Below are 27,907 nucleotides of genomic sequence, written 5' to 3'. Positions count from 1 at the left end.
ATAATAGGTATACTTAACCACAAAGCATCAAAATTAAGTTAACGAGACTAGGTAAACATACACTTTTTACAAATATCATAAAACATAGAATATTTCATAGTCCCTAGACTGGCGCCTCAAGCGTAAGACTGATTATCTTACCTTCATGTAAAAAAAAAAATATCAAGATACACTGCAATTGGTGTACCAGTGCAGTGCCCTATGCACCATTAGATACAAAAAGGAATGATGATGATTGTACATATTTGTGATGTGTTAATGTATGCAATCTTTGATGTGAAAATGATGATCGGAACAGAATATACAATACATTTGACGTATCTAAATATCAAAATTTTCAGACTCTAAAGCAGTAATTTGTTACGATTTATTTTTGGTCTCGAGTCTGGATGGTATTGACACATCCCTATAGTAAATTTATTGAACACAATATAAATAATGAATAAAATGAAAGTAAATAAATCCAAAGAAAAAAGTGTAGATCAAATAACAGAAAGCATTCGCAAAAAAAGGGATGGTGCATTAGTGAAAGCTGACTGTATTATAAAATAAAAAAACCAAAAAATGGTTTGTTATAAAATTTATTTTCAGTTATAGATCACCTCAATGCAGTCTTAAAATAATATTTAAAGGACATTTCCATAAAAGTTTACAAGTAAAAATCAAGCCGTTAAAACATTCATTGAAATCAGTTGAAGATTACATAAAAAAATGTTAAGTTGTAATCTGATAATTTAAGAAGCCAGCCCCTTCAATTAAAAATACACCTAACACTATTTCTAATATAAAAATATATGAAAAACAATATTAAAAATCATTCATTATTATTACTAGGTATAAAACTCACAGATGTTTAAAACAATACTGTTTAGGATGATCATATTTTAAATTGTAGTTCGATAGATAATATAGTATGATTATTTATATTATATCAACTATAAGTGAATATATTTGTATAAAAATTGGTGGAAGTTGTTCTTTGACTTGATTTTCTTAACATATTGCAGTCTTTACAATTGTCCGACTTCATACAAATAGGCACCGAGGAGTTTAGTCTGAAAAATAAAATTGGAATAATTATACAGTTGCAGCGTGTCGGCTATCATTTGTAAATCACGACGAGGGCAAGATGATTAGACAGAGACTGTCGCGGCCAGCGGTTCAATTTACCCGATGATTGTCCCCGTCAAGAAAAGATAATTAAATCGACTCATGAACATTCATTGCATTCGTTAATTAATGTGTAGTTGAATGTCTCGCCGAGAGATGGCGGGATCATTTTCGCTCGGTCGGCAAAGTCGCATGATTCGCGGCCGACGAAGATTCGTGTGTGTTGATGCGAAAATGAAATGCGGCTAAACAGATTTTGGCTCGCGCTCGGATTTGTGCTTCAAGGCTACTTCTTCGTGAAGATTTATCATCGCTGCACAAGCCCGCCAAAAACCACACAAAATCCCATTGAAGTGCTCAATATAATACAGATCATAGTGGAGGCCATTGGATTCAAAGGTCAATTTGTTTCCCCTTTTTTTGATTGGGGATAATTTGTAGTAATGAACGGCTGGCAATATAATTATTGTATGACATTTTTACACAGACACATTTAGGAAGAAGAGACACATTTAAGAGAATCAAAATTCCTCCTTCGCACTGAATGTTAACGTTTGCTCGTTCTGATTTTTGTTTGCGTTTTGAGGTCTTTGAGATATTATTAATTACAGTTTAAAAGGTTTTGAAAAAATTGTTGTAGAAAGGTTGCGGAACCTGCTATGAAAAAATAGATTTCTGAATAACCTTTAGTTAACGTTGAAAAGAGAGTTGCCACGATGACAGGTACATTTTTCTGGGATATTTTTAGTGATGCCATAAAAAAAAAAATCTCAAAAGGAAAAAAATGTTTATAAACCATTGATATATATGTCTTGTGTTCTGTTCAACCTGAGTTCCGGAACCTAACTTGTAGTCAGTAAACGTCAAGCAGCGTAAATAGGCGCGACATAATTCACAGTAAACTGGCAAAGACAGTTAGTCTTTTTTACACTACTACGCGTTTTACTCGGCACAATTCACGCAACAATGCTAATTTTTTGGAACAAAATTTCAAACAGTCGTTCTATAAAGCATCATCTTCATTAAATTATACCTCAGTGTAAAAAATGGCAAAATCGTATGATTTCCTCATTTTTTATCGGATTACAGCTTTAAGGGTAAACGACCAAGAGGATGGTCTCCAACAAGATGGTCTGACCATATAAAGGAATTAACGGAGTCACGATTTAACATCCCCGAAGAGCACGACACCCAGCATTGAGCAAGGCATTGAAGAAATAAATAAATATTGTAAGTAGAATCTAGGAAAAAATGTTGAAGCGGGATAAACTAAAAACAATGTAATGTTATAGTCTATCGCTTACTCCTTCAATGTAGTTGCTGACATTGATTTTCTCATTCTGCGAGTGCGCCATATCGTTACCGGCTCCAACGGGGAGCAGGAGAACATTCTTTCCGGATGCTTCCTGCAGCGTCAAGGTCACGGGGATGGAGCCCCCTTCCCGGCACATGTCGGGTTCCACCTACAACAAAACACCAGTTAAAAAAGATACAAATAATTCAAGAGAGGAAATCATTTTGGTGCTGAGAATACTTTTAAACAAAAAATAATAATTTGAAAATACAGTAAAACCTTGTTTGTATGTTCCTCGATTTTACGTTTTCCTGCTTTTTACACCGAAATATTTAGGTCCCATTTTTTCCCATACATTCTCATTCAAATATTCCCCCAATTAACATTTTTTATAACTCCGGTTTTACACTGAAAATTTTTCAAAACTCATTCGATCTGTCAAAAGACAGCGAGCCGCCGCGTAAATTGAGAATAAAATCGAGGTAAATAAAAAAAATGTGCATATTATTGTCTTTAACTAAATCCAAAGTAGGTGCAGTGTAATTGACCATTTTGTTTAAGTGTCTAATTTTGACATTTTACTAAATAGTGACATGCGGTTGACGCATGTTTAGGAAAAATAAAGTCTTTAGATCAATAAACTACGATGCAGAAAGAAATATTATTTGAAGTTATAAACATAATGTGAAAAGGAGATAGTTTAAACAGTTATCATAAAAGTGTGAAACAGTTTTGCCGCGATGTAAATGACAGTTGAAATTCTGTAGTACCATACTGAAAAAAGTGATACCATATAAATAAAATTTCCCAATATTTAAAGAATCGTAGTATGCATTTCATGAAAATTCAAATTGTTATTTTCGTGTTTTTAAGGTTTTTTTTTAATTCAATAAAAAATAACACACTGTGGTATTGTTAGAAAAAATACAAAATATTTTAAATTAAATCATTGGTAAAATATGAATAATCCCCAATTATGACAGTTCTTACAATTTTTCTGCAATATATTTAGTAAAGTCTAGTAGAATAATTATATTTTATGTAATTTAATTTTTTCCATACATTTTTCAAAATGTTTCCTCGTTACATTCGAAATCTCACTATTTCCGTGATCGTTATCTCAAGTCTCAAGTCAATCTCGTTAGTCCAAGTTCGACTGTAGCTTCCAAATCTTTTCAAAATATTTTTTTATGGATCCTTTCGACTTGAATGTCTTAAGCAGTTTATAACCAAAATTGGTCCATACGGGAGAGTTGTAGGCGGCGATTCTTACCTTGTAAACGTGCTTGGTAGCTTTGGCTGCGGCGCGGTAATGCTCGTGGTTAGGATCTGCAGTCCACGGCTTCCCCCCGTGCACCATGTACGCCTTCATGTTGTTAGGGGAACCTCGCTCCGCCCACTAAAAAAACAAAAGAATGAATAAACGTGTGTAATCTTCTTTTTTCACTTCTGTTCAATACTTCAGTTCAGTACTTCATAGTCCTAACGCTCCTATATACCTGCGTGAAAAATTTCAACGCTGATCAGTTCATGGTTTACCTCTTCGTTCTAATTCTCGAGGCACTCTCTTAATACCCATCCACAATTCCTCTTTCTTCTCTAACTCATCCAGTGTCCATGCGGCTCGACTGTGGAATCATCTCCCATCCACCATCAAAGATGTTCTACATTATCTCTGTTTAAATCACGTCTGAAGAAACATCTCCTTTCTCTTCCTTAATCTCTCCTCCTTTCCTCTATCCTCTTTTTTCCTAATATATAATAAAGTAATAGTTTTGATTTAAAGTAATTTATAGACAAATACGTTTATTTCTATTTTATAAATTTTTAGCTTTTTAATCTTCATTTTCTATTGAATATGTTCTGTAACTTGAATTATAAAAATAAAACTTTTATTTTATTGGTTGGTTGGAAGAAATTGCCATTTGGCAATAAGCCCGCCAATGTACAAATAACATTATGTACAAAAAGTTGTAGGGTAAAAAAAACAAAAACAAAACATAACAACGGTACAAAAATGGTAGGCGAACGCCTACCATGCAAGAGGTCTCGGCTTCGATTCCCGACATGGTTGATTTGAAATATTTATTTAAAAGGGTGTTTTCACACTAGAATATTTCATAGTCTTTGGACTGGTACCTGAAGCGTAAGACTGTTCACCTTACCTTCATGTGAGAAAAAATAATCAAGATATGCTGCGATTGGTGTACCAATCCAGTGCCCTATGCACCATTAGGTGCGGAAAAGAAATGATGATGACGATGATGGGATTCTAAACTGACAAAATGATGTTTTTGTGATCAACACTATTTTCAGAATGTGATTATTACAGTTTTTGTTTGAAAGCGGTCTGGCTGTTTTTAGCAGGACATAGAATTGATATTACTGCACCCAATAACACTCAATCATTTTTTACATATATCATTTTTTTAAATTGTGGACTGGCTGCTTTCTGCATAACTACGTTAAAATGACAGTATTTTTCACATATTTTAATTTAGAATAAAGCGTCAATAATAATAAATTGTCTAAAACAATGTTTTGAAATAACCAGTTTCCTTAAGTTGTAGGAGAAATAGCTGAAAAAGAGGCATGAATTTGCCGGGTATAGGGTGAAAATTACTCTGGCACATCGTATAATGGGCTATATTGAAAGGTTATTTGATAATTGACTAAAGGGACATTATTTATTTTTTATCCTACGATGGGAGGTTTTAGACTTTTAAAAACAAGAATCCAGGCAACTCAAAACAATCTGTATCATAAAGGGCTTAAGATGTTTAAAGAGTTGCCGAAAGATATTAGGGATGTTGGGTCTAGCGCATCGTTTCGTGGGATGGCGATGATTTTTGTTAAAAACAAACATCCATATAAGTAGATAGAGTGGCATCGGAAAGCGATTTGGATTTTATAACAATGTTTTGTTTTTGAATTTATTTTTGTATATAACATTTATTGTTTATAAGTTAAGGTATAACTAGGTGTTTAAATTTTATTTGTACAACTATCTAAATAAATATATTACATTACGTTACATTTTTCAAAGGCTTCCTTATGTGAAATATTCCCATATTATTAACTTTTAATCCTTTATTATTTGTACGTAAGATTTTAACTCATGTATCTTTATTAGTCATGTTTAAAACTGATTAGTTTTTAATTACCTGAGCGTTGATATAGTCCACGACAAGTTTAGACACCTCTTCAGGCGTCTGATGGGGAACAATTCTCAGGGAAAATTTCCCAATCACCTTTCCAGGAATCACAGTTTTGGTTCCGGGTTCGTACACAGCTCCTGAAATTCAATTTTACAATCAAGTAATTTTACTTCCATTTCACACAGAGACAGAGCATTCTCGTGTATACGGAGCAGCCGGATTGTCGCCATAAAAGATCAAACAACTTCACCAATTAATACTGACACGATCGGTGTAGCAAATTAATCAACCCTTGAAATGATAGACACAAAAATGGATAATAGTTACATTCCTTTGGATACGAGAGTATGAATCAGTGATCGCCACTCACCCTGGATCCCGTGGATGGACAGCGAAGGATACCGCCACCTGTACATGAGCAGCTGCTTCTTGTCGCCCTTGTGAGCGAGGGCGTTGGAGCCGATCGACGTGCGATACTCTTCCACGTCGAACTCGATCTTGTCGTACATCTCGTCCTCGCCGGGGAAGCGCGGCGCGACGCTCTTGTACATGTCCGTGATCAGGATCTTGCCGTTCTTGTCCACCAGCGTGTTGAGCAGGTAGATCAGGTCGGCCATGGCTGGAAGCGTTTGAAAATGCAGAATTTTTTTTGATGTAGTTTCAAAGATTGTATTATATTTACTCCCAACATTTTTATGTGTGTGAACGAGAAGTGCCCTAGCGTACAGTTGCCTGACGTTCAGAACACATACTCCTTCAAACACCTCCATTGTGGGTGTTCTGATGGGGACCCCGAGCAGAGCCTTTAGTACGTACTTTTGTGCTATTTCCAAGGTATACATAGCACTTTTGCTGGCTCCACCCCATGTAATTATTCCGTAATCTATAATGGTTTGACACATTGAGTTGTATACTTGATTTAAAGTTTTTTTGTCAAGAATGTTTCTTACGGTATTAAATACATAAATGAGTTTTTAAACTTTTGCTGAAACATTATCTATGTGAATTGTCCTGTCCAGATTGGACATGTTAAATTCTTTAATTTTTCTTTTAAGTCAATCAACAGGCTTAAGTAAGCCCTAATAGATTGGCATTAATGAGTAACACTTAATCTAAACAGTCTTAAAATCTACTTAAATTTACAAAATGTATAATTAACAAAATATATAAATATGGCATAATCTAGGCGGAAATGGCAAGTGTGACATCGCGAGTCAGGAGAGACAACACCGCTTGCTTCTTAAATGCCTGCCTTTGCTGTAGGAACACATCGACAGTACCGTTTAGTGAGATTTCGTTCACTGTTCTGAGGATCCTCGGCAGAGGAGAAAAGAATCCGATGTTAGTTTTATAATTTCCCACAGCAAAGACAGGATTGGTACGCAAGTTACGGTGAGGTACATTAAGGTTAATCTGAGCAAGAATATCATGGGCATCTATACAGTTAGATATTAATTTGTGCTAGAATATCAAACCAGTTAAAATCCTTCTAAATTCTAAACTGAAGATAGAAAAGAACTCTAGACGATTATAATAGTTTATTATGAAAATATTTGATCCGATTCTAAATATTAACGATTTTAAAAATTTACGTCACACCGATTCAATCTGCGTTATATGAATATTATAATTAGGAGACATTAAATAATTACAATGATTATAAAACTTTTTAAAAGCAAAGTTGTACACCTAATAGAATTCCGATTTCCGGTAAGCCATGTTTAGCGTGTTTTCATACATACGGGGTTTTCTTTTAAAATGCCAGTTAACTTACCGACGACAACTCGTGACGTCACAAGCAGAGTCATTACAAAACTTTAAAAAAGCATAACAAAGATAATACGATATATAAAAATCAATCAAAAATATTTTTGGCTTAGTTTGATAATCTATTAACAAATTAAAAAACACTGAATTTCCTCACTAAAGAAGATTCCGTTAACTTCCCATTGCAATCGAGGCTCTGAAGCATACAACCAAAATTGACGCTAAAAAATCGGTTGCTTATGCTGTGTTTCTCTTCCTCGCAATTCATTAGCAAGTAAATATGTCACCTTCATGCACGGTGCCTCCCATGACTCCGCTGTGCAGATCCTGGGCCGCACACTCCACCTCCACGAAGAAGTAGCAGACGCCCCTGAGGCCGTACGTCAGGCAGGGCTTGGTTGTCCCGAGCCAGTAGTTGTCGGAGATGCACACATAGTCGATGTCCTCGAAGTAGCCGGCGGGCTGGAGCCTCTCTATCAGCAGCTCGTCCAGACCCTCGGAGCCTGACTCCTCCATACCCTCAAATATGAACTTGATGTTTAGAGGGATCTAGAGAAATAAGAGATTATATTATTGACAATATCTGGTCTCTAATATAGAGATTGTTTAAACCTAAATAGACTTAACCAAAAAAGTCTAGATTCTGTCTCGAGTTTACAATACGACACAATCAGGACATCGGAGCATGCAAGCCATAGTTTGTGCTGTACTGATCGAGGAACAGCACATCATTATTTTGCAACCGGCGAATCGGAACATTGAACATTTCTCTGTAAGTGTAGTCTCCTCTCTCGAGGCCAATCATCCAAGCTATTTTTCTTAGCAAACGATGCTGCCCGATTCAACATTATTTTTTCTTCTCTTAGTGCCCTGTCCTGTGCTGCCCTAAAATCTGCTCCACAGTCCTGAAGCCAGTCTAGTCTCATATATAACGAAGGTGAATGATGAAATTTCCGAGCCCCTCAAAATTTCATTGGGAGTACCACAAGGATCGGTTCTCGGACCGGTTTTGTTTATTATATACATAAATGATATTGTCGAAACATTAAAATATTCAAAAATAAGACTCTTTGCAGACGATGCCTTAATATATATATAGGGAGAAAATTATAAAACAATTATGGACAGACTAAATCATGATCTTAATAATGTATCACTGTGGCTAAAAATTAATAAGTTAAAATAAATGTTAACAAAACTAAATATATGAATATAGGAAACAAAAGAATAGAAATTACACCATCAATTGTAATAGAAAATGAAAAACTTAATGAAGTCACTGAAATTAAATATTTAGGTGTAATGTTGGATTCAAAACTTACATTTCACCAAAACGCTAAGATGGTAATAAATAAGATTGCAAAAAAAAAAACAATTTTGGGAAGGATCAGAAGATTTATTGATAAGGACTCTTGCAAAACTATTTACAAAGCAATTATTGAACCACACGTTAACTACTGTAGTAGCATTTTATTTTTATCAAACAAAGAAAACATAGATAAACTAACTGTATTACAAAATAAAGCCTTTAGAATCATTTTGAAAAAAAAACAGATACACGAGGGTAAAGTCGATGGTAAATGAAATGAAATTATTAACATATAAACAAAGAATATTTTACAATACAATGATATTTGTTCATAAAATTATAAACTCTAATAAAAAAACAGAATTTTGGAAAAAAATTGATCGGAACCAGCATGAACACGATCACAATACTAGAGAAAAGAACAAAATTAGACTTCCATTTAGGAAAAAGGCAAAGTCACAAAATTCAATTTTATTTAAGGCAATTAAAAAGTATTACGAAATGGAAAAAAATATTTATGAAGAAAAAAACATATCAAAGTTTAAAATAATGGTCAAGACATATGTGATAAACAATTTATAAATTAAATATATTTGCAATGTTATTATTAGAACACACATAACAATATGTATGATATGTGTGCCCTACTTTAAGATTTAAATAAAAAAATATGTATAAATAAAAAATGTATATTATGCAGCCAGGACATCTGTCTTCTTCCAGCCTCCCGGTGACCTCAATCTTGCCCTTCAAAATTAAATAAAGCAAGTGGTACTTTTTTCCACGCATTATATGCCCCAGATATGAAATTTTACAAACTTTTATGGTGGTTAAGAGTTCTCTGTTCGTTCTAGCTTGACTTAAGACTTCTGAGTTGGTTATCGGGTCGATCCAAGATATCTTAAGCATTCTGCGATGCAACCACATCTCAAAAGCCTCCAGCCTGGTCATAGTGTTCAGAGTCTTTAGAGTATCACAGCCATACAACAATACATTTATACATTTTTTTTTTTTTTTTTTTTTGCACCACAACAGGCCAGGAGGCCTAATTACAGTGGTGAATTACATCGCAGAGCACCCAGGCTTGAGAAAAATCACATTTTAATTTTTGCGTTCTCACCGGGAATCGAACCCGGAACCTTCCGTGCGTGAGTCAAGCGTCTTGACCACTACACCACGGAGGCCACCAATACAGACCACACGTACCATTATTTATCTGATCTAAATAGAAGGGAGACGAGATCACGGAGGTATATTCTAGAAGAGAATGAACAAGTGAGCAAGTGCTGTGTTTTAACTATAGAAATATTAGTAGTCACTTAATACTCTACTAAGAAAATATAGAAATTCTATTATAAAGTATATAACTAATGTAATTTTTTCATAAGTGTAATGTACAGTATAAAAACTACCAGATATATAAAAATATTGACTTTTGAACTATGTAACTTTATAACTGTTAATTATTCCACAGTATTTAATTGTATTGTTTTATCAGTTCGCAAAGCTGTCATTTACTGTGGGATATCATTTTACCAACATTGACTGTCCAAATTCATATCTTTCCAAACAGTGTACAGTGTAGCGAGATGGTTGCTCGAGATTGCACTGATTTAAAATCAACAAGTGGCGTCAGACTGTGATAATATCACAGTTCCAATGTTGGATTGTTATCTTATTTGAAAAGAAATGGCATTTAAAAACTACCGAAGGAAAGATAAAAAAACAGAAAATAATATAAAACCAACTATTTCCATTCTTAAATTATAAGTTACTGTCTTTTCTAACTTAAGATACCTATTTAATTACTTATGGTTCAATGAACCTTTAAAAAAAATATTATAACAGCAAATTTTTATTTTTTAAATTAATTAATAAAAAGATATGTATCACCTGTAACAAATACAATTCTAATATAATAAAAAATAAAATTAAGAAAAATAAATGTTACGATGAAGAAAAAAAAAATTGATAAGAAAGATCGGGTTGTGGTCCGTGGCTAGTGTCTCGGACTCACGGCTCAACGTCCGTGGTTCGGATCCCACTCTACCCCAACTTGATTCCCATTAGGTGCGAAGGTTTTCACGGTCACTGTTATCAATATTATGTATCTTTTTTGGGTGATACCGTGTATGTTGGATTTGATCCGACGTTTCGACTACCATTACAGGAGCCATCTTCAGATCTGAAGATGGCTCCTGTAATGGTAGTCGAAACGTCGGATCAAATCCAACATACACGGTATCACTCAAAAAAGATACATAATATTGATTCCCATTTTCTAATAGTGAGTTATTAACAACTCGTTGAAAATGGCCTTCAAAACGAAATATTTGTGTAAATCATAAGAACGCAAATATTTCTTTTAATTAAAAATAAAAAACTCTTAATAATTAAAATTTACAAAGTAAAAGATAAAAAAAAGTGAAAAAATTCACAGAAGAAATCGGTATGTAGTTAGTAAAAAATTTATAAATAAGAATGAAGAAAAAAAATGTTACAGATGTGATATCTCATGCACTGTTTTGCACACCAGAAGCCGTACGAATTCAAGTCAGAATTCACCCATTAATAGGGCAATTCGTTTGCCGGCCTTCTGCCGATAATATGGACCTATTTTTCTGTACATCTCAGCAGTTTAGCAGCCATCTGTTTAATATTCAATAACTTCTACCTTGAATTTACAGTCTGGATTACGTGATGGGTCAAACAACCCGTAAAGTAATCCAGATTACAATTGTCAAATAAATAATAGAGTTACCCACTTTATTTTCATAGTAACTCGTTATTTATTAATAAATTCCCCTAAGGCTTTTATATTACTGTCCATGGAAATCGAGTAGTTACAAATAAAAGACAATACCAAAAATTAAATAAATAAAATATTTTTTTAATACTTGTTTTTATGAAATAATTAGAAGGGATGATTTATTTGTTCGGAGTCGTACCTCAACGCCGATCTTCTGGAAGCTCTCGATGGCGTGGAGCCAGCAGAGAACGGGTCCTTTGTCATCGGTGGATCCGCGGCCGAAGAGTTTGCCGTCCTTCTCGACCAGTTCGAAAGGTTCCGTGTCCCAGCCGTCAGACTTGTTGGCGGGCTGGACGTCCAAGTGCCCGTAGAGGCAGACCGTCTTCTTCTTGGGATCCTGGACAAATTTAAATAGAAGATATTTCATTAGCCATAATCCAATCAACTTATAGATTATGGAATATTCAACGCCATTTTTAATAACTAACCCTGAACTGTCAGCTGTCTTTTCTTTTCGTTGGCAACACTTTACCGCAAAAATGGCGCAAAATCCGAATCTTGCGTGAATTTTGGGACAGACTTTGCATATTTTTCTTATTTTGAGGAGAATATTAGGCATAAGGTGGTTTGATTTCATAACTAACATTGATCTAGAGAATTAATTAAATAATAAAGAAACCTAAACCCAAGTTGCTTCGTCTTTACACCTGTGGGCTACCGCCACCCTGGAAGGCCGTCGATGAAGATCTTTCAGGTTCATTCGGCAGAACTAAGGGACGGGGAATAAAGTAGTTTACCCTGAAGATGGCTCCTTTAATGGAAGCCGAGACGTCGGAACAAATCCAACTTAGACAGGATCACCCAAAAAAGATATATAATTGATTATTTATTTTACATATAAATTTTATTTTTCCCAGAGCATGAATTATGTCATACATCAGACATCTCTCATTTATCGCACCGAGAATGTTCGATATTTTGGTAGAGTGTATTAAGCTCTCAAGGACGAAAACTATTTTCAAGAGAGGAGTTAAGGACTGGATTTGAGTAGGAAACTTCTTGATGATTTTCCGAATGTTTGAGATTACTGTTTACCATATTGATGTGCCATATATGTGTTTTATTGAATTATTTTTGGTGTTTATGATCCTATATTTGTGGTGATATACTCATGCGTCTGTGTCAACTAATTGCTGGTCCCATCTCAACACAGGACTTTTAGTCCCACGGAGTTGGGACTTATGTCTCAAATAATGTGTAATAAACCACATGTATGTAAATAAATAAATAGCAGGTTAGTGTTAAAAAAAACACACCTAGAGATATAAAAAACCACAAGTCAGTGTTAGCGTTTTTTGACGATTATCAAAATAATCAAAAATAAACATGATAGGAGATAAAAAACGCATTTATATATGTTTACGTTATCAGAATACTTCTAAGCAAATATTATGATGTGTCACAAGAGAAAAATATGTTTTCAATGAAGATAAGAGAGCTGAAATCATTTAAAAAGTTATTTAGGAATGTACACATATGTTTTAATGTTTACATAGCTTAAGAAATAGCTATCAAATAACCCTTATAAATCTTCTAAATATTGCATTTCAACACAGGAAAGAAAAAAATTGCCAAGCCACGTAGCAACTTTATAGAAGAGCCAATTAAAGTTTTTTTGTTTGATTAATAAAATCTCACACATACGTATTATTTTAGCGTGGTTCATACATAATTTAAATAAAAATTCAAAATACGAGAGGAAAAAAAATAGTCAATAATCTGTAGCATATTTATTGTACACTGCGCAAATATCACGAGCAGCATTAAAAGCTTTATTTCTTCGATTGGATGCAAACAGACAGAGGTGTCGAAACTGTTCACTGTTGTCTGCTTGACACACAATTTTAAAGGCTTGTAATCAAATAAAATAATATAAGAATAGAAGAGGTATAAAAATGGCAAGATTGTTTTTCGGCGTTGCCTAGTAGGTGAATTGGTTCAGCCGGATGAATCTCACCCACATGATAAAAGTTTCAACTATTTTAATTCACAAAAGTCAATAAATGGAAGAGTTTAGGAAATGTGGATATTTAAACACAGGCAGAATGGAGAATATTACAGTGTGTAAAGTGGCCACTTAAACTAGCCAATGACAGGTCATAAGCCCTGTAAACACCTAGACTTCCATATTTCCTTCTTAAAATGTTTTCCCTCTCTGTTGCAACAAATTTAGATCGGAATAACTCCCTAGGGAGGAAATCCAGCCTGTCTGCAAACATTTAGACATACTCAAATCATTGTTGAAAATAATATATATGCTACGTAAAAGCAAACACAATATCTTGTAAAGCAGAAAATATTCATTTCAGTGGCGTATAACCTTTTGTTTTTTTTTGGTACTCGTTTATTAATTTGAAAAAAAACAGACACAACTTATGTTAACATCTGATAGTTTCGTTTGTGGATGATAAGACGCATCTGACTATAAGACGCACTCCAATTTTTGGTTGAATTTTCAGAGCAAATAAGTGGTCTTGTCTGAAAAATACAATACATAAAAATCATGATATTTTTAAACTCTTATTTATTTTAAGTAAAAACCCGCTGAGGACATTTAAAATATGTAATCGGCCTTGTAGTGCAGTGGTCAGCGCGTTTGCCTACTATGCAAGAGGTCTCGGGTTTGATTCTCGACATGGTTGACATGAAATATTTATTTAAAAAGGTGTTTTTAAAACAGAATATTTCATAGTCTCTGGACTGGTACCTGAAGCGTAAGACTGATCATCTTACCTTCATGTAACAAAAATGATCAAGATACACTGAGATTGGTGTACCAATACAATGCCTTATGCACCATTAGGCGTGGAAAGAGAATGATGATGATGAAATAAATAAACATGATAATTGTAAAACGACTTTGGTTTGAAAAGAGTCACAAAAATAATTTGTTTATCTGTTTCTGCGACAAGATTATGTTGTCTGGTTTTCTATTTATACAACGCAATAGGAAGAACGAGTTGACAACCAATTTATTGACAATTATTTATTCATTGTTAGTAAATCCACACATTGTAAAATTTTCAAACACTACACAATGTAGCAATATATTTTAAGTATTTATGATCAAAATCAAACCACAAATTGATAATGCTGATGATTTATCAAATTATAAAAAAATATTCAAACAAAACCACATTTCATGATAATACTAACTCTGATTAATTAAAAATAGAGTGAGGTTACCGAGTGCATAATAAATGTGAACAACGAATGTCTTGAACAAGTGGTAAAATTTGTGTATCTGGGAGGCATGTTTTCAGGAGATGAAAAAGTAGAAAAAGGAGTTAAAATGAGAGCGAATGCGCAAATATCATTATTCCATTTCTGCTCCCTAGTTGGAGCATATCGTTTGACTACTTGCAAAACTCCAATCTCCAAAAAAAAAAAAATTTTACAGGATGGTGAAAAAACAGAATAATTTCTACAAATTATACTGTTTTTTCATCCTCCTGTAAAATTTTTATTTTTGGAGATTGAAGTTTTGCAAGTTAGTCAGACGTATGGTGTCCATGAAGATCCTACAAACATCTCTGTCAGCTGCCAGCTTACATGTCATCCTCCCAAGTCAGGTTCGCATCCCATAGTTCTGACACGAACTGCCGACGAACAGTCAGCAGTGAACCAGATGCCTCGTAAAGTAGGCAAGCGTGGTTAAGGCTCTCAGGAGGCATCCGCGGTAGATGGCCCAGCTAACTGTACCGCCTCCGCTTGATGATAGTTGTCACCGGAGTTTGCTGCGTCCATTCTCTTATTACTTCAATGATTTTGAGATACCTATTCTTAAAACTCAGATTTGGGCCCTAGTGAGGTGCCACGATTCGTATCCGTAGAGGAGAATATGTGTTATGCAGGTGTTATATAGTATAAAGGAGGCATTTGGTTTTCACTGACTAAATATCCGATCTCCAGACAGCATTCATACTGTTGAATGTGGCGCCTGTTATTCCTAACCGTACTCTCAGTTCTTTTTGAAAGCAGCCATTTTCTGTAAAATATACTCCCAGGTATTTGAAACTCTCGACCTTTTCGATGATTTGGTTTGATAGTCAGGGGATTTTGAGCATCAAGATACGAAGGTTTACACAGTATATGGGTTTTTGCAATATTGCTTTTTAAACATGCGGAGTACCTATTCAGTTTATCTACGAAGACCCTCACTGGATCGTAAATTATAATCGCATCATCGGCATACTCTAGGTCGCAGAGTTTTTAGGAGGAGATGGACCAGTTGGTTTTACCAACAATATTTTGAGATTGTACAGATGCTTGTAGACAAGGTTCTGGATTTTAGGAAAAATCCGATATATGGATGTTGTACCCACAATTGTACTTATTATAAATCAAATAAGTATTTGTATTTTATTACATGCAAGAAAATGGTTTTGAAATACAATTTCAGATAACATTTAATTTCCTCATTATAAGAGATTTATTAAAGTTTGATACAAAATAATCTGTAGAAAAATCAATACAATAAAAAGAAATATTTTAGTAATTTATATAATAATCAGAACGCAAATATTCCTTTTTGATAAAAAAAGATTATATCATTCTGTTTTTTCATTGACAAGCCACTGCTTGTTGATAAAGAATTCCTTAATAATTTTATTTCATTTATTTAAATAAGCATAAAATACGATAAAAAACTTAATTGACAATAGCTGCGTAAATTGCTGGAATGCACCTTTCTGAAAGTTCTAGATATAGGTTCTGCAGTGCAGAAGAGGAAACATCTAGACACGTTCTATGTGAATGAGGTGCTTCACATCCTAAATGAAGTCAAATTCTCGGGGAACCACTGGTTAAACTCGAAGATGTTAGAGCGCTCGCCCCCTACCTAATAGCCCGATACTTTAAGGGTCTGGGCATAGAGGGGGAGACGGAGCAATATGAGAATACTTACCTTCCACTCAATAGCCAGTAGCTCAATCACAAATAACTATCGACGTGATAACAATTTCTCACCATGGTTGTGAACACCTAATATTGAATGTCAAAATATTAACGTTTTGCGACGAATAATCCTGCTTTCACATATTTGAATTTTACCGGTGTAAATATGGAAAATATTCCAAAACTGCTATTTTTATTTATTTATTATTTACCATGCAATTTATTGCATTTAGCCGGCGGTTGGCAAGCCAAATGTCAAAAAAAGCAGTCGCCATAGTAATTGAAATTTAATTTTCACTTTTTTGTATTAGATACTCGTTACTTTTTTACAAATGCAATATATTATTGTATTATTTTTTATAGTAAACGCCGATTTTTACCAAATAAACTATATTTATTTACGAGGAAAACAAAAAACAAACCGACACGAGCGTTGACTTAGAGATTACACACGCGTTGACTTATGACTGCTATAACTTAAGCATGTTCATTATTGTTCATTGTGATCGCCCAAATGCTTAGCATGTTTTTAAGCACGACGATAGTTATTTGTGATTGAGCTACAGGCCCTTTAAAGACCTGGGCTTGGAGGGCTACAATTAATTTAGATTATTTTTTTTACTTTTTTTTAGCACGACAACAGGCCAGGAGGCCCAATTACAGTGGTGAATTACAACACAGAATACCCAGGCTTGAGAAAACTCAAAATGATTTTTTTGTGTTCTCACCGGGAATCGAACCCGGAACCTTCCGTGCGTGAGTCAAGCGTCTTGACCACTACACCACGGAGGCCGCCTATATCCCATAATCAATCATGTAGCACCGCTTATTTAAAAGTTTTAAACTACGTCAATTCAATTTCTAAATGAGGAAAGGGAAGTAATGTTAAGCAGTCTGATGGATGTTACCAGACCAGTCTGGAATCCTGACTTAGTTAAAAACAGTAGGAATTTCAGATTATTTACTCAGATTGTTAGCTTTCTGACTGAGAGATGGGAGATTCTCAGGGGTGCCCCATAATATAGTGACCCATAATATAGTGACCGATACTTGAGAGTGAGATTCTTGTCTTTGAGAGAATGTGCAGAATGGTTGGTAAATTAAATTTTACATATTGTTCAGGGAGCCCAATGTCTATAGGTATGAACTGAACTAATATTTTGTGCGGTCCTTTCCCATCGAAGAGAAGTAGTGTTGCTAACCCTTAGTGTTGAAATTGTCAAATGCAGTACCTACCTACACTAATAATCCTTTCACTGTGACTTGATGAAATATTGCATTGGGAGGATCCCTAAGCTTACAATCAACCCGCAGCTGTTATGGAGTCCTTTTAGAGCAGCGCATAGAGGAAAGTTATTATAAATATTCCTAAGGAATACAAACACTAGGAGGATTTATGAACAGAATCTGGTCTGAAATCTTAGCAATTGTTTAAATCTTAAAAGACTTGCACCAAAAAAGTCCAGATCTTGTCTCGAGTTTACAATGCAACACAATCGGGACATTGGCGCATGTTAGCCATTGTTTGTGCTGTGCTGATCGAGGACTTTATTATCACATTATTACTTTGCAACCGGCGGGTCGGAACACTGAATGCCACTTGTTCCAGTAACGATGGTACATCAATTAAGCCATTTTTAAATTAAACATAAATATGGAATAAATGTTATTTTTATGTTTTTGTAGACTTGAGATTTTTTATCATTTTCATTTTGAGGAGGCATATTCTAAAAGGGGACAAGTGAGCTATGGAGTGGCTTGACTGTGAACGTATTAGTAAAGTCACTAGATGTTCTGATAACAGAACCAAAAAGTTTTAGAGACTTATCAATAAAAATAAATTATTGATTTGAAATAAATATTTAACTCCCACACTACCAGAAGTCAAACTAGAGGATGGATCATGGGGTCTACCACAAACTCTGAATTCGGGCAAAGAAATTTCAGGATTCTGGGCGCCAAAATAATCAATATGTTACCCAAACATTGCAAAACCATGACCCGGATTCAATTAAATAAATTTGTAAAAAATTGGTTACTGGGTTTAGGTCGAGAAAAATCAGAAAATTTACTCAAAAACATTCTTAAATAATAAATGGTATAAATTAATATTGTATAACTGTATAATAAATTAAACAGTGGGTAGTAATGTTATTGTTTATTTTGCATAAAAACGTCTGCCTTAAAACAGGTTGTACCTAGTTAGGCAGACTAGACATGATCCAGAGAAATTTATTACCCAAGTGTGTATGTAGTAGATAAAGTAATTGTTATTTTGGTTAAAAAAACCATGATTATTATTACTATTTTTAATGTCTGCCTTCCCAGGAATCGAACCTGGGCGTGGTAAGCAAACACCCCAACAAGGTGGATATTATAATTATTGTTACAATTTAATTAAGATTAATAATGATCGGCTTACTTTTCCAAGAGATGCAACAATGACGTTAGGAAGTGGAATTTCTTTTCCGTCTATTTTCTGCATCCCAATATCTTTCAGTTCCACGGTGGCTCCGAGTGCCTTCAATTTGTCGGCTGTCCATTCCACCATGCGCTGGCATTCACTCCTGTGGGCGGCATCAGTAGACACCGATTTGATAGCCACGGATTCCCGAAGAACATCGATAAACTTCCTCTTATTCTTGTCAATATGGGCGAAAAGATCCACCAAAGCAGTCGGCAGACTCATTTTGCGCAAATCAATTATAAGACCGGCGAAAAAAAATACGTCAAACCAGCGGAAAACGCGACCGAATAAACTGTTAATATATTCGTAATTCTCCGATACACGTTGATAAATTGATTGCCGGGTATTGACTGATCAACGCCTACTCTGCGAATGAGTGAAAATTATCCAGACAAAGGAGAAAATCGTCATAAATGCAGCATGATACAACGAGTTTCACTGCCAGTTCAATGTTCGGAACGGCTGCAGATAGTAACAATATTGATTTGATTTTTTTATCTAGCGCTGATATGTTGGTCGATTATTTTTAATCGAATCAAATATTAATTGACGAATTGATAACTGCATTGAAGGGCAAACTTTAACTAATAAAGTAGTGATCTAAATATTATTGACACAATATTTTTGAAGTAAAACTTGATTTTGACGTTCAAAAAATGATTACAGATTCCTGTTTTGTTGCCACATCATAAGCGCCAAGTTAATTAAAATGCCAATAGATGGCGGAACTAGTAGTAAATTGAAAATTTAAAGTTATTTTTTTATGCTGTAAAATAAATACAGAAACGGAATTCAAATTAGTAATGTTTATAGTTTGATAAAATAAAAACGATTAAAAATAATAAAGTTATGTTCTGATTGATTGAATTTACAACATAGATTAATAAGAAGAAGATTGTAGAGATTGTAGTACTCTAGGTAGGTAGCCTAATAAAGTTATATTATTTATGTTTAAAACATTAACATGTGATTAAACATTTAATCAATGTTAGTGAATATCAGTATGTAATTACTTACTAACTTTTTATGTCTACCGGTTTCAATACGTACCTGTCTCTTCGTCAGGACACTCACTACACCAACATGCAAATACTAAAATACACTTTTACCTTTACCACCACCGTAGTATACATAGTATTTACGAAAAAATACATTCGTAATAGCACGCGGGCACGAGCCCGCGAATTCTTAACGGAATTGCGCGCGAAGAGATCGCTTTGTTAGCGTGTATAAAGTACGTAAATACGCGTTAAAATTGCACTTTTGCGTTCAAAATAGGTGGCGTTTTCTACGCACGCTTTTGCGTTCAGAATACCATTCTTGAGGCGCTATTATGAACCACCCTCGCGGTACGAGAAAAAAGTTTTTCTCATGTAGTTTGTTTGTTAATACGCGAGATAATACGGCCGCGAGAGCGTTTGAAAAAGCGTTTATCTCGCGTATACGGCTGCGAGAGGGGTTTAGAATAACACCCCCAGGGCCTCGACTATGATGGAAAGATAAATACGTCATACCTTCACCTTGACGGTATAGTTGAAGATAAATTCCCTCTAGCGATTATTAAGATATACTACCAACCCCCCTTTAAGTTTTGGATAGGTAAATCGATATGAAATAAGGGGAAGCGTACTTCACGGTACACATATCTACGCGCTGAAATGACATAGCTTCAGTATGACGTCATAGTTGAAGATAAAAGTCTCCCGACCGACTACAAAGATATAGTACCGATCCCCCTCACCATCAAGTTTTGATGAAAGTACATCGGTTTAAACCGACGGGTCTAGAGCCCCTCGACACGTTTATCTACGCATTAAAAGTGACAAAAATTTTGTTCCACCGTGCAATTTTTCCTTTAATTATGATTTATTAAAATTTTAAATCTTTTTGATGTTTGCACTTTTTCTCTTAAAAGCCTATTAAAAATATGAAAAAGAAATACAATTTTGAAGTAGAATTAAATTCTGACACTACTGTCAGTTTAATAAAAACGCATAAATGCGAAAACAAGTCGTTAAGTTCTGTCCTATTAACAAATAAGAGTATCTAGGCGTTAGAAAGTTACCACTGTAAAAAAAATAATTTAGTTATTGTATTTTTTCCATCTGTTTTACTATCTTTCCGAGTGTGTGTATTGATAGGTTAAAGGAGCCGGCTTTGTAGTTAATCGGTAGATACATACAGACGATCGTTAAGCGTACCGTCTAGGTAATTTCCAAAAGTCATACAAGATTCATGTTCAAGCGAGCATTTTTTGCTTGCGTTGGGATTTATTGGAGTTTATAATCGCTTTGAAGTGAGCACTTTTTATTACAGAAGCCTATTTAAAATATAAATGAGAACTATTTTAAATGTTAATGACGTAAGGAACACGGACTATTTTTTGCCGTCATTCATTGGCTTGTTTCGATCATATGATGTCAACATGACAAGTAGGTGGAACATACCGAGGTAAGATACAGATAGTACAGAAGTTAAGGATACCGTCTCGATATAGACAGATGAAGATAGCGTTCATGATCGAGGCACAGGGGTGCTACCTATTCTGAACGCAAAAGCGCATTTTTAACGCGTGTTTTTGAGTCGATGACTGCTCTTAAGTAAAAATCTGCCCTCGTAGTGTAGTAGTTGGCATATTCGCCTACCGCGTTTGAGGTCCCGGTTCGATTCCTGATAGGGACGACGTGAAATATTTTTTTTATGCTGGTTTATTTCATACACTGCTATATTTCACTGTCCCTGTGGTGATTTTCCAAAAGCTCTCGCGGCCGTAGAAAACACTTTTATCTCGCGTATTTTTTATGTAAATACACGAGATCAAAGTAGTTTCTACGGCCGCGAAAGCGGCTCAGAATAGGACCGCTGGAACGGTACCTGAAGCGTAATACTGATCACCCTACCTTTATATATCGGATGATCAAGGTACGGTGCATTTGGTGCACCAATGTAGTTCCCTATGCATCATCGAGTCCGGATAAGAGGTGATGATTTTTAAATACCCTAAAATAATATATCTTTTTTCGTTTGTATTTAAAAAATACCTCAATTATTATAGGTAGGACCTATGCGACACAGAAATAGTGCGTAAGTACATTATCTTTTTCACTGCTGATTATTAAACACCGGTAAAAATATTTAAACATTATAAATCACCTTGATAATTTTTCTATGACAAATTAAAAATAGTCCAGCGACAATACTTCAAATTCCTCGATCAAATTCTTATTAAATGTTTATGGCTAAATAATTACTGTTTTATCAAGAGTAATCTACTTAACCTAATCTAATAAACGGAATTTAAAATATTGTAAGTGTGAGGTCATGAAGGTAGGTGCCATTTGTCGTGATTTGCCCCCGACCGGCCAATAGCGGGCCGAGGTGTGTCCGCCATTGTTGTTACTGTTAGCCCGGGAAAGGTCAACATTCAATTTCATTATCCGCCGACTAATACGTACCTGTGTTGCCATTACTTGTCAATCGAATTACAAAACCGCGAAATAATTTATTAAAGTTTTTTCGAAAAGCAAACCGAAAAATGAAAACAATAGGGAAATTTCACGTTATTTTTTTCACAAATTTAAAATAGTAAGGGTCTATGAAATACTGTCGGATATTTTTTAAAATTGTATTTATCAGTAACATTAAGCATATTTTTAAATACCCGCAAAAACGGGTTTTTGCATTACCCACGCTCCTAATACTTTTGAACTTTGTTTGTGACCCTTTAAATTTAAATAGAACATAGTCGCTAATCTTGACGTCACAATTTTCAAGGTCAAACATGTCGCATTTTTGAGGAGACATATTTTTTAACAACTTCTTTTTAAAAGTTATGTATGAAAACATTTCTGCACAAAATCCACATTGATTTTGAAAGTACAATGAATTTTTTTAAATCCATTTCACATATTATTATCGGTATTCGTAGTATATAATATTTCCCTATTATTATTAAATAATGATTTTTTGGAACTAGTTTTTTTTCGTCAAAAATTTTAAAAATATCATAATGTAAGTAGAGTCAAATGGGGAGCAGTAACAAATAAGTATTATTTAATTCTAGAAAAATATATACATATTGATTTAATTGTGGCTTGACTTTATTTTAAATAAACAATATATAACATTTTGTGAATTATAATATAAGTGATTTTCTTAAGTCACTTACTTGTTACACTTTATCCCAGGTCTGGAGGGCTCCGAGGGTATTAAAATTTGCTTTCAGTTTCTAAAAAGTTAGATTAAAAACCGGCATGATGCGTTTGATTTACTAAACGGCTTACGAACAATAAGTTAAATGATGTATACATTTACTCTTGCGCTTTGTAAAATTGTAATTAATATGTTTTATTTCCAGAACTAATTCATCTACTTGCTTACTGTGTCCCCTCTAAACCAACTTGACTGCCTGATCTTTTCTATATTCCTAACATTAAAACTAATCGTTGTATGGGTGAATCATTTATTAAAAATTGTAACAGTCTGGACATATAAGAGATCTAACAAGCTTGATTCACAATAACAGAAAACAGACGTTTTGTCTTTTTTGTTCTTTATTTCTCGTCATTAAATACAGTTTTACACTCTTACTTCCTTCATTCATCTTCTACCACTCATTACTTTCCTTCTTTTTCCTTCCCACATTCTCCTTGTTTTGTCCCCACTTCTTTTATTTTAATTCATTTGAATAACATTGTTTCAATTACTCGTCAGTTTGTTTTTTAAACTGTTTAAATCGTCGCTTTGTTTTATTAAAATTAAGTAAATACAGGATGGAAGGCCCCACAATTTATGTTTTTTTTAATAGTCCGTACGTAATTATAATGATTGTATTTAACACGTACATCTGTTTATATTCTAAATAAATAAGAAATTAATTTCAGAATAGCAACAAAATTACTTTTTTATATCACTACTTGACATCAACAAAAAATATATTGTAATTACAACAAAAATCATGAATACTGTTATTGATAATTTTGGATGTAATTTTGAAATTTAAATTTGAGTGTGAGATGGCGAATATTAAGTTCTCATCGGCCCAAAAAAAACAGTGTTGCAATGAAGAAAAATTAAGGAAATATTATTACTATTATACTCTACCCCGTCTGATCCTATATTATACGTATTTCTTAAAACTCATTCAGTTTCGAAATGGGTTTTGTGATTCGGGCGTATGCCGTTGTGATTTCACCGAAGGACGAATGATTCGATTGAAGTCTATTTAAATAATATAATAATATTTTTGCAAGTAATGGAGAGTAGATATAAAATCAGTATCTATAAGACGTTGCTATCAAATTGATATAGGCGTAGTTAATGTGAGTTAAAATGTCTCGAGACTTTCGAAGGTACTTAGCTTACTTTGCTAACAATTGCTGGGCCCTGATTACAATGGGAAGTTAACATTTATCTTCATTTTATCTACAAAGTAGAAAAACGCTCTACACGGCAGTGCTAGCCAACTCAAAACCGGGAAAATTGGACTTAGGCATTTTTTGAAATTTGGCATCCAAATATCCCTAAATTAACCACACTCTAAACGACACCACCCCGGCAGTGGTAATTTGAATCTTATCTACCGCCTTAAACGACAAATAAATTTAAACACGTGAAATCAAACATGATGATTTTCATTTAGAACATTATTGCGACCTTGGGCTGAGTGCTCAAAATACTTCATTAGGTTGAATTGACAAAACCGTATTGTTTTTTTCTGTTTTTAAAACAGTTTTATACATAAATAGGGGCGAAGGTTTTTACGGTCACTGTTATCAATACGTAAAATTTTTGGGCGATACCGTGTGTTTTTCGCCTTTGAACCGAAAATTTTGCATAAACCCAGTAATTACCAGGGGCGAACCGTGTATGGAAGCGATTATGCACAAAGAAGGGGCGTCTCTAACATTAGTGGGTAGATTATTCCACAATCGAGCGGCTACTACTGTGAAAGAGGAGGCAAGAAAATTAGAGCGGTGACAAGGTATTAAAAGGGTTCTCTCGTTACTAGAACGAAGAGATAGTCCGTGTTGTGAAAGAGGTTGGAAGAGCTCTCTCAGATAAACAGGCGAAGTGGGATTAATTAAGATATTGTGAAGAAGTGATGAGTTATGTAGCTGCAAGACGTGTTGGGATACTTATTGTACAGCACCCTTGAGGCTGAGATATTTTTTTATGTTAAAAATTAATACAAAAAAATCAATGTTAATATGTCTGTATAAGAGGTAGAGAATATTCATATACCAGCCCCAGATATTTATTAATTACTGTTAAAATACAATAGAATAGGATTCATTAGTTAATTATTCGTTGATAAAGAAGCTTGTCTGACTTTGAAACCGGTTGGTAAACAAAGACTTTTAACTTATTTAAATAAATTTCGGTTTCAGTTGAAAATCTTGTTTCGGCTAGTAACTGAGCCAGTAATTGTTTGTAATCGGGGTCTATGCTCGATATGTATATAATTCTTAAACATAGTGTAGGAATATTCATTTCTGATACTTTTAAATCAATTTTAACCACAACATCAATCTTAGTAGTAAATTATTTGTACACTCTTATCAAAAAGAAATCAAATAATTACAATTAGAAAATGTTGCATTAAACGTACACATCATTTCAATGTATAATTATAATCAACATATGGATAATATTTTGGAGAAGGAAATATGAGAGTCAAGACATTTACAGGGATTATGAGGAGTCATCGACTGGTGTAAGTTTTATTATTGATGCGAGTGAGATTCACCCGACTGGTGGACTGAGAGAGATAACACTTTTGAGAAGGGAACATATCATTTGCTGGTTTAAGAGGCCACTTTACACACTGTGTAACATTCACATTTCTCCAAGTCTTTCATCTGTTGACTTTTGTGAAGTAAAAAAGCTGAAGCCTTTGCTATGTGGGTGAGATTCATCCGGCTGAACCAATTCACCTACTAGGCAACGCCTGGGCCCCGATTACAATGGGAAGTTAACTGAATTATCTTCGACTGTCTATAAAAAAAACGATATTTGTGTACGAAAATAAGTATATTTGCATGAAGATTTAAAGTATCTTTGTCGGTAACCTATAATTGAACATGTTTAAAAGTATGCATATTCTGCTTTTCATACAGAAAACTTAATTTTACTTTGTAGATAAAATTGAAGATAAATGTTAACTTTTCATTGTAATCGGGGCCCTGAAAACAATTTTCCAATTTTTATACTTCTTCTTTTACCAGTTAGTTAATTCAACAACGTTTTGGAAGTGTCCAAATGTTTGCAGACAGGATTTTCTCCCCAGCGAGTCATTCAGATCTAAATTTGTTGCAACGGAGAGGGAAATATGGAAGTCTTGGCATTTACTCTTCCATATTCCCTTCTCAAAGGTGTTTTCTCTCTCTGTTGCAACAAGTTTAGATCTGTATGACTCCCTAGGGAGGAAATCCAGCCTGTCTGCAAACATTTTGAATCGGGTTGTGGTCCTGTGGCTAGTGTCTCGGACTCACGGACCAATGGTCCGTGGTTCGAATCCCACTCTACTCCAACTTTATTTCCATTTTCTAATAGTGAGTTATTTACAACTCGTTGAAAATAGCCCTAAAAATGAAATATTTGGGTAAATCATAAGAACGCAAATATTTTTTTTTTCCTCAAAAAAAAAAAAAAATTGGACTTACTCAAAACGTTGTTTATCTGACTTAATTAAGAGTATATGTTCTGGGTAAGAATTTTGATGAATAGGTATTTGAGCATCGTCTTTCTGCCACTTTCTCGCAGATGCCTCCCTCATACAGAGCGAAAAAAAGTAGAATAATAAGACAAGTTATTTTTTGTTATGCACACCATTTTGTGAAAAGGACCTAATGTATACAGTTATGGTATTTTGTTACAATCAACACAGTGTCAAGTTTCTGCAAACTAAGTTTTGTAAAATTTCCATTGAAAATAATCGTAAAAATGGCATTTTAAAATAAAAAATGATAAAGCGCCATCTATGAATAATCATTAAGAAACACCTTAACCTCTCAAGGACAAAAACTATTTTCAAGAAAGGAGTTAAGGACAGGATTTTCCTTAGTAGAAGGGATTTGAGTGGGAAACTCCTTGATGATTTTCCGAATGTTTGAGTTTACTGTTTACTATATTGATGTGCCATGTATTTGTTTGTATTATTATTATTATTGTTGTGTTTCTGATCCTATATAATATCTGTGATGATATACTCATGTGTCTGTGTCAACTAATTGTCCGTCCCAACTCAAAACAGGACTTTTAGTCCCACGGAGTTGGGACTTGTGTCTCAAATAATGTGTAATAAACTGCCTTTAAGTAAATAAATAAATAGTTTTACCACACAGGGATCGCATTTTGACAGCCTTCTGCCTACTTTCACCCTTGTTTTTCCAAATTCAACCTTCGCTTCCATATACAAGGGTCGTCACCTGGACTCGATTTCCTCCTAGTAAATTAAAAATAAAACACCAGTTGATATATAAAAAATATAATTATTTGTAAAAAGTTACAAAAAGTAGTACAAAAACAATAAAAAGGTATAAATAGTTTACTTAATTGCTAAAATAGTTATTATAAAATATATTTTTTATACAAAACATCAGCGTAAAAACAACATCGTATCATTTATGAAAAATAACTTCAATATTTGAGATCTACAATAGAACCCTAATTTTATTAATTTATTTTTATTCGTATTGATTTCAATTAGTTAAAAATGTATTTTGCTGTAGGTGTTTATATTAAAATGCATTATATTCAGTGAGGCCACGAGTTTTAAAGATTGGTGAAAATGAAGCCGCATCCTTGATGAACCGGTGGTCAAACTTGAGGATTGTCTTGGAGGAGATTTAGCAATATACATACATATATGATAGCATTCACCCTTTTTTCAGGACCCCAGCTCTTCAAAGACAGGCTTGGAAGGCGAGAATTGATTTACCCCGTCACAATAGATCTACACAGGTCAGTGACATCAGAAGCCTGTTTAGCACTGCCCCTATTTACAAGAAAAAAATGAATTACATAGCTACATTGATTTATTAATATACATAGACACGACCTGAGCATTTAAAAATTAGTGAGTCAAACGCGTGGT

General features: G+C 34.2%; 1 protein-coding gene and 1 non-coding gene across 2 annotated transcripts; one reads left to right on the top strand and one right to left on the bottom strand.

The window, feature by feature from the left end:
* Positions 1-565: 565 nt before the first annotated feature.
* Positions 566-19,472, bottom strand: Cndp2 (Cytosolic non-specific dipeptidase 2). Its single transcript, XM_088235247.1, has 8 exons — positions 18,766-19,472; positions 11,587-11,784; positions 7,617-7,878; positions 5,933-6,181; positions 5,569-5,699; positions 3,678-3,803; positions 2,415-2,573; positions 566-1,055 (listed from the first exon to the last, which is right to left on the bottom strand). The coding sequence occupies exons 1-8, from the start codon at positions 19,030-19,032 to the stop codon at positions 1,011-1,013; spliced, it is 1,437 nt and encodes a 478-aa protein (XP_088091373.1). The 5' UTR covers positions 19,033-19,472; the 3' UTR covers positions 566-1,010.
* On the top strand, positions 14,017-14,089 carry TRNAS-ACU (transfer RNA serine (anticodon ACU)). Its single transcript has one exon. It is a non-coding gene; the product is annotated as a tRNA-Ser (tRNA).
* Positions 19,473-27,907: the final 8,435 nt, after the last annotated feature.

Source organism: Micrasema longulum, unplaced genomic scaffold (assembly GCF_059751315.1).
Source record: "Micrasema longulum isolate JH-2025_06_02 unplaced genomic scaffold, ASM5975131v1 h1tg001345l, whole genome shotgun sequence".
Taxonomy (NCBI): domain Eukaryota; kingdom Metazoa; phylum Arthropoda; class Insecta; order Trichoptera; family Brachycentridae; genus Micrasema; species Micrasema longulum.
This window is presented reverse-complemented; position numbering and strand designations above follow the sequence as displayed.

Coding starts and splice junctions, on each gene's coding strand:
- Cndp2 (XM_088235247.1), bottom strand. CDS start 19,032: ATGAGTCTGCCGACTGCTTTGGTGGATCTTTTCGCCCATATTGACAAG. Junction 6,182..7,616: donor GGGAGGCACCGTGCATGAAG/GTGACATATTTA, acceptor AAACGCTTCCAG/CCATGGCCGACCTGATCTAC. Junction 1,056..2,414: donor TCAGCAACTACATTGAAGGA/GTAAGCGATAGA, acceptor TTTATTTTTCAG/ACTAAACTCCTCGGTGCCTA.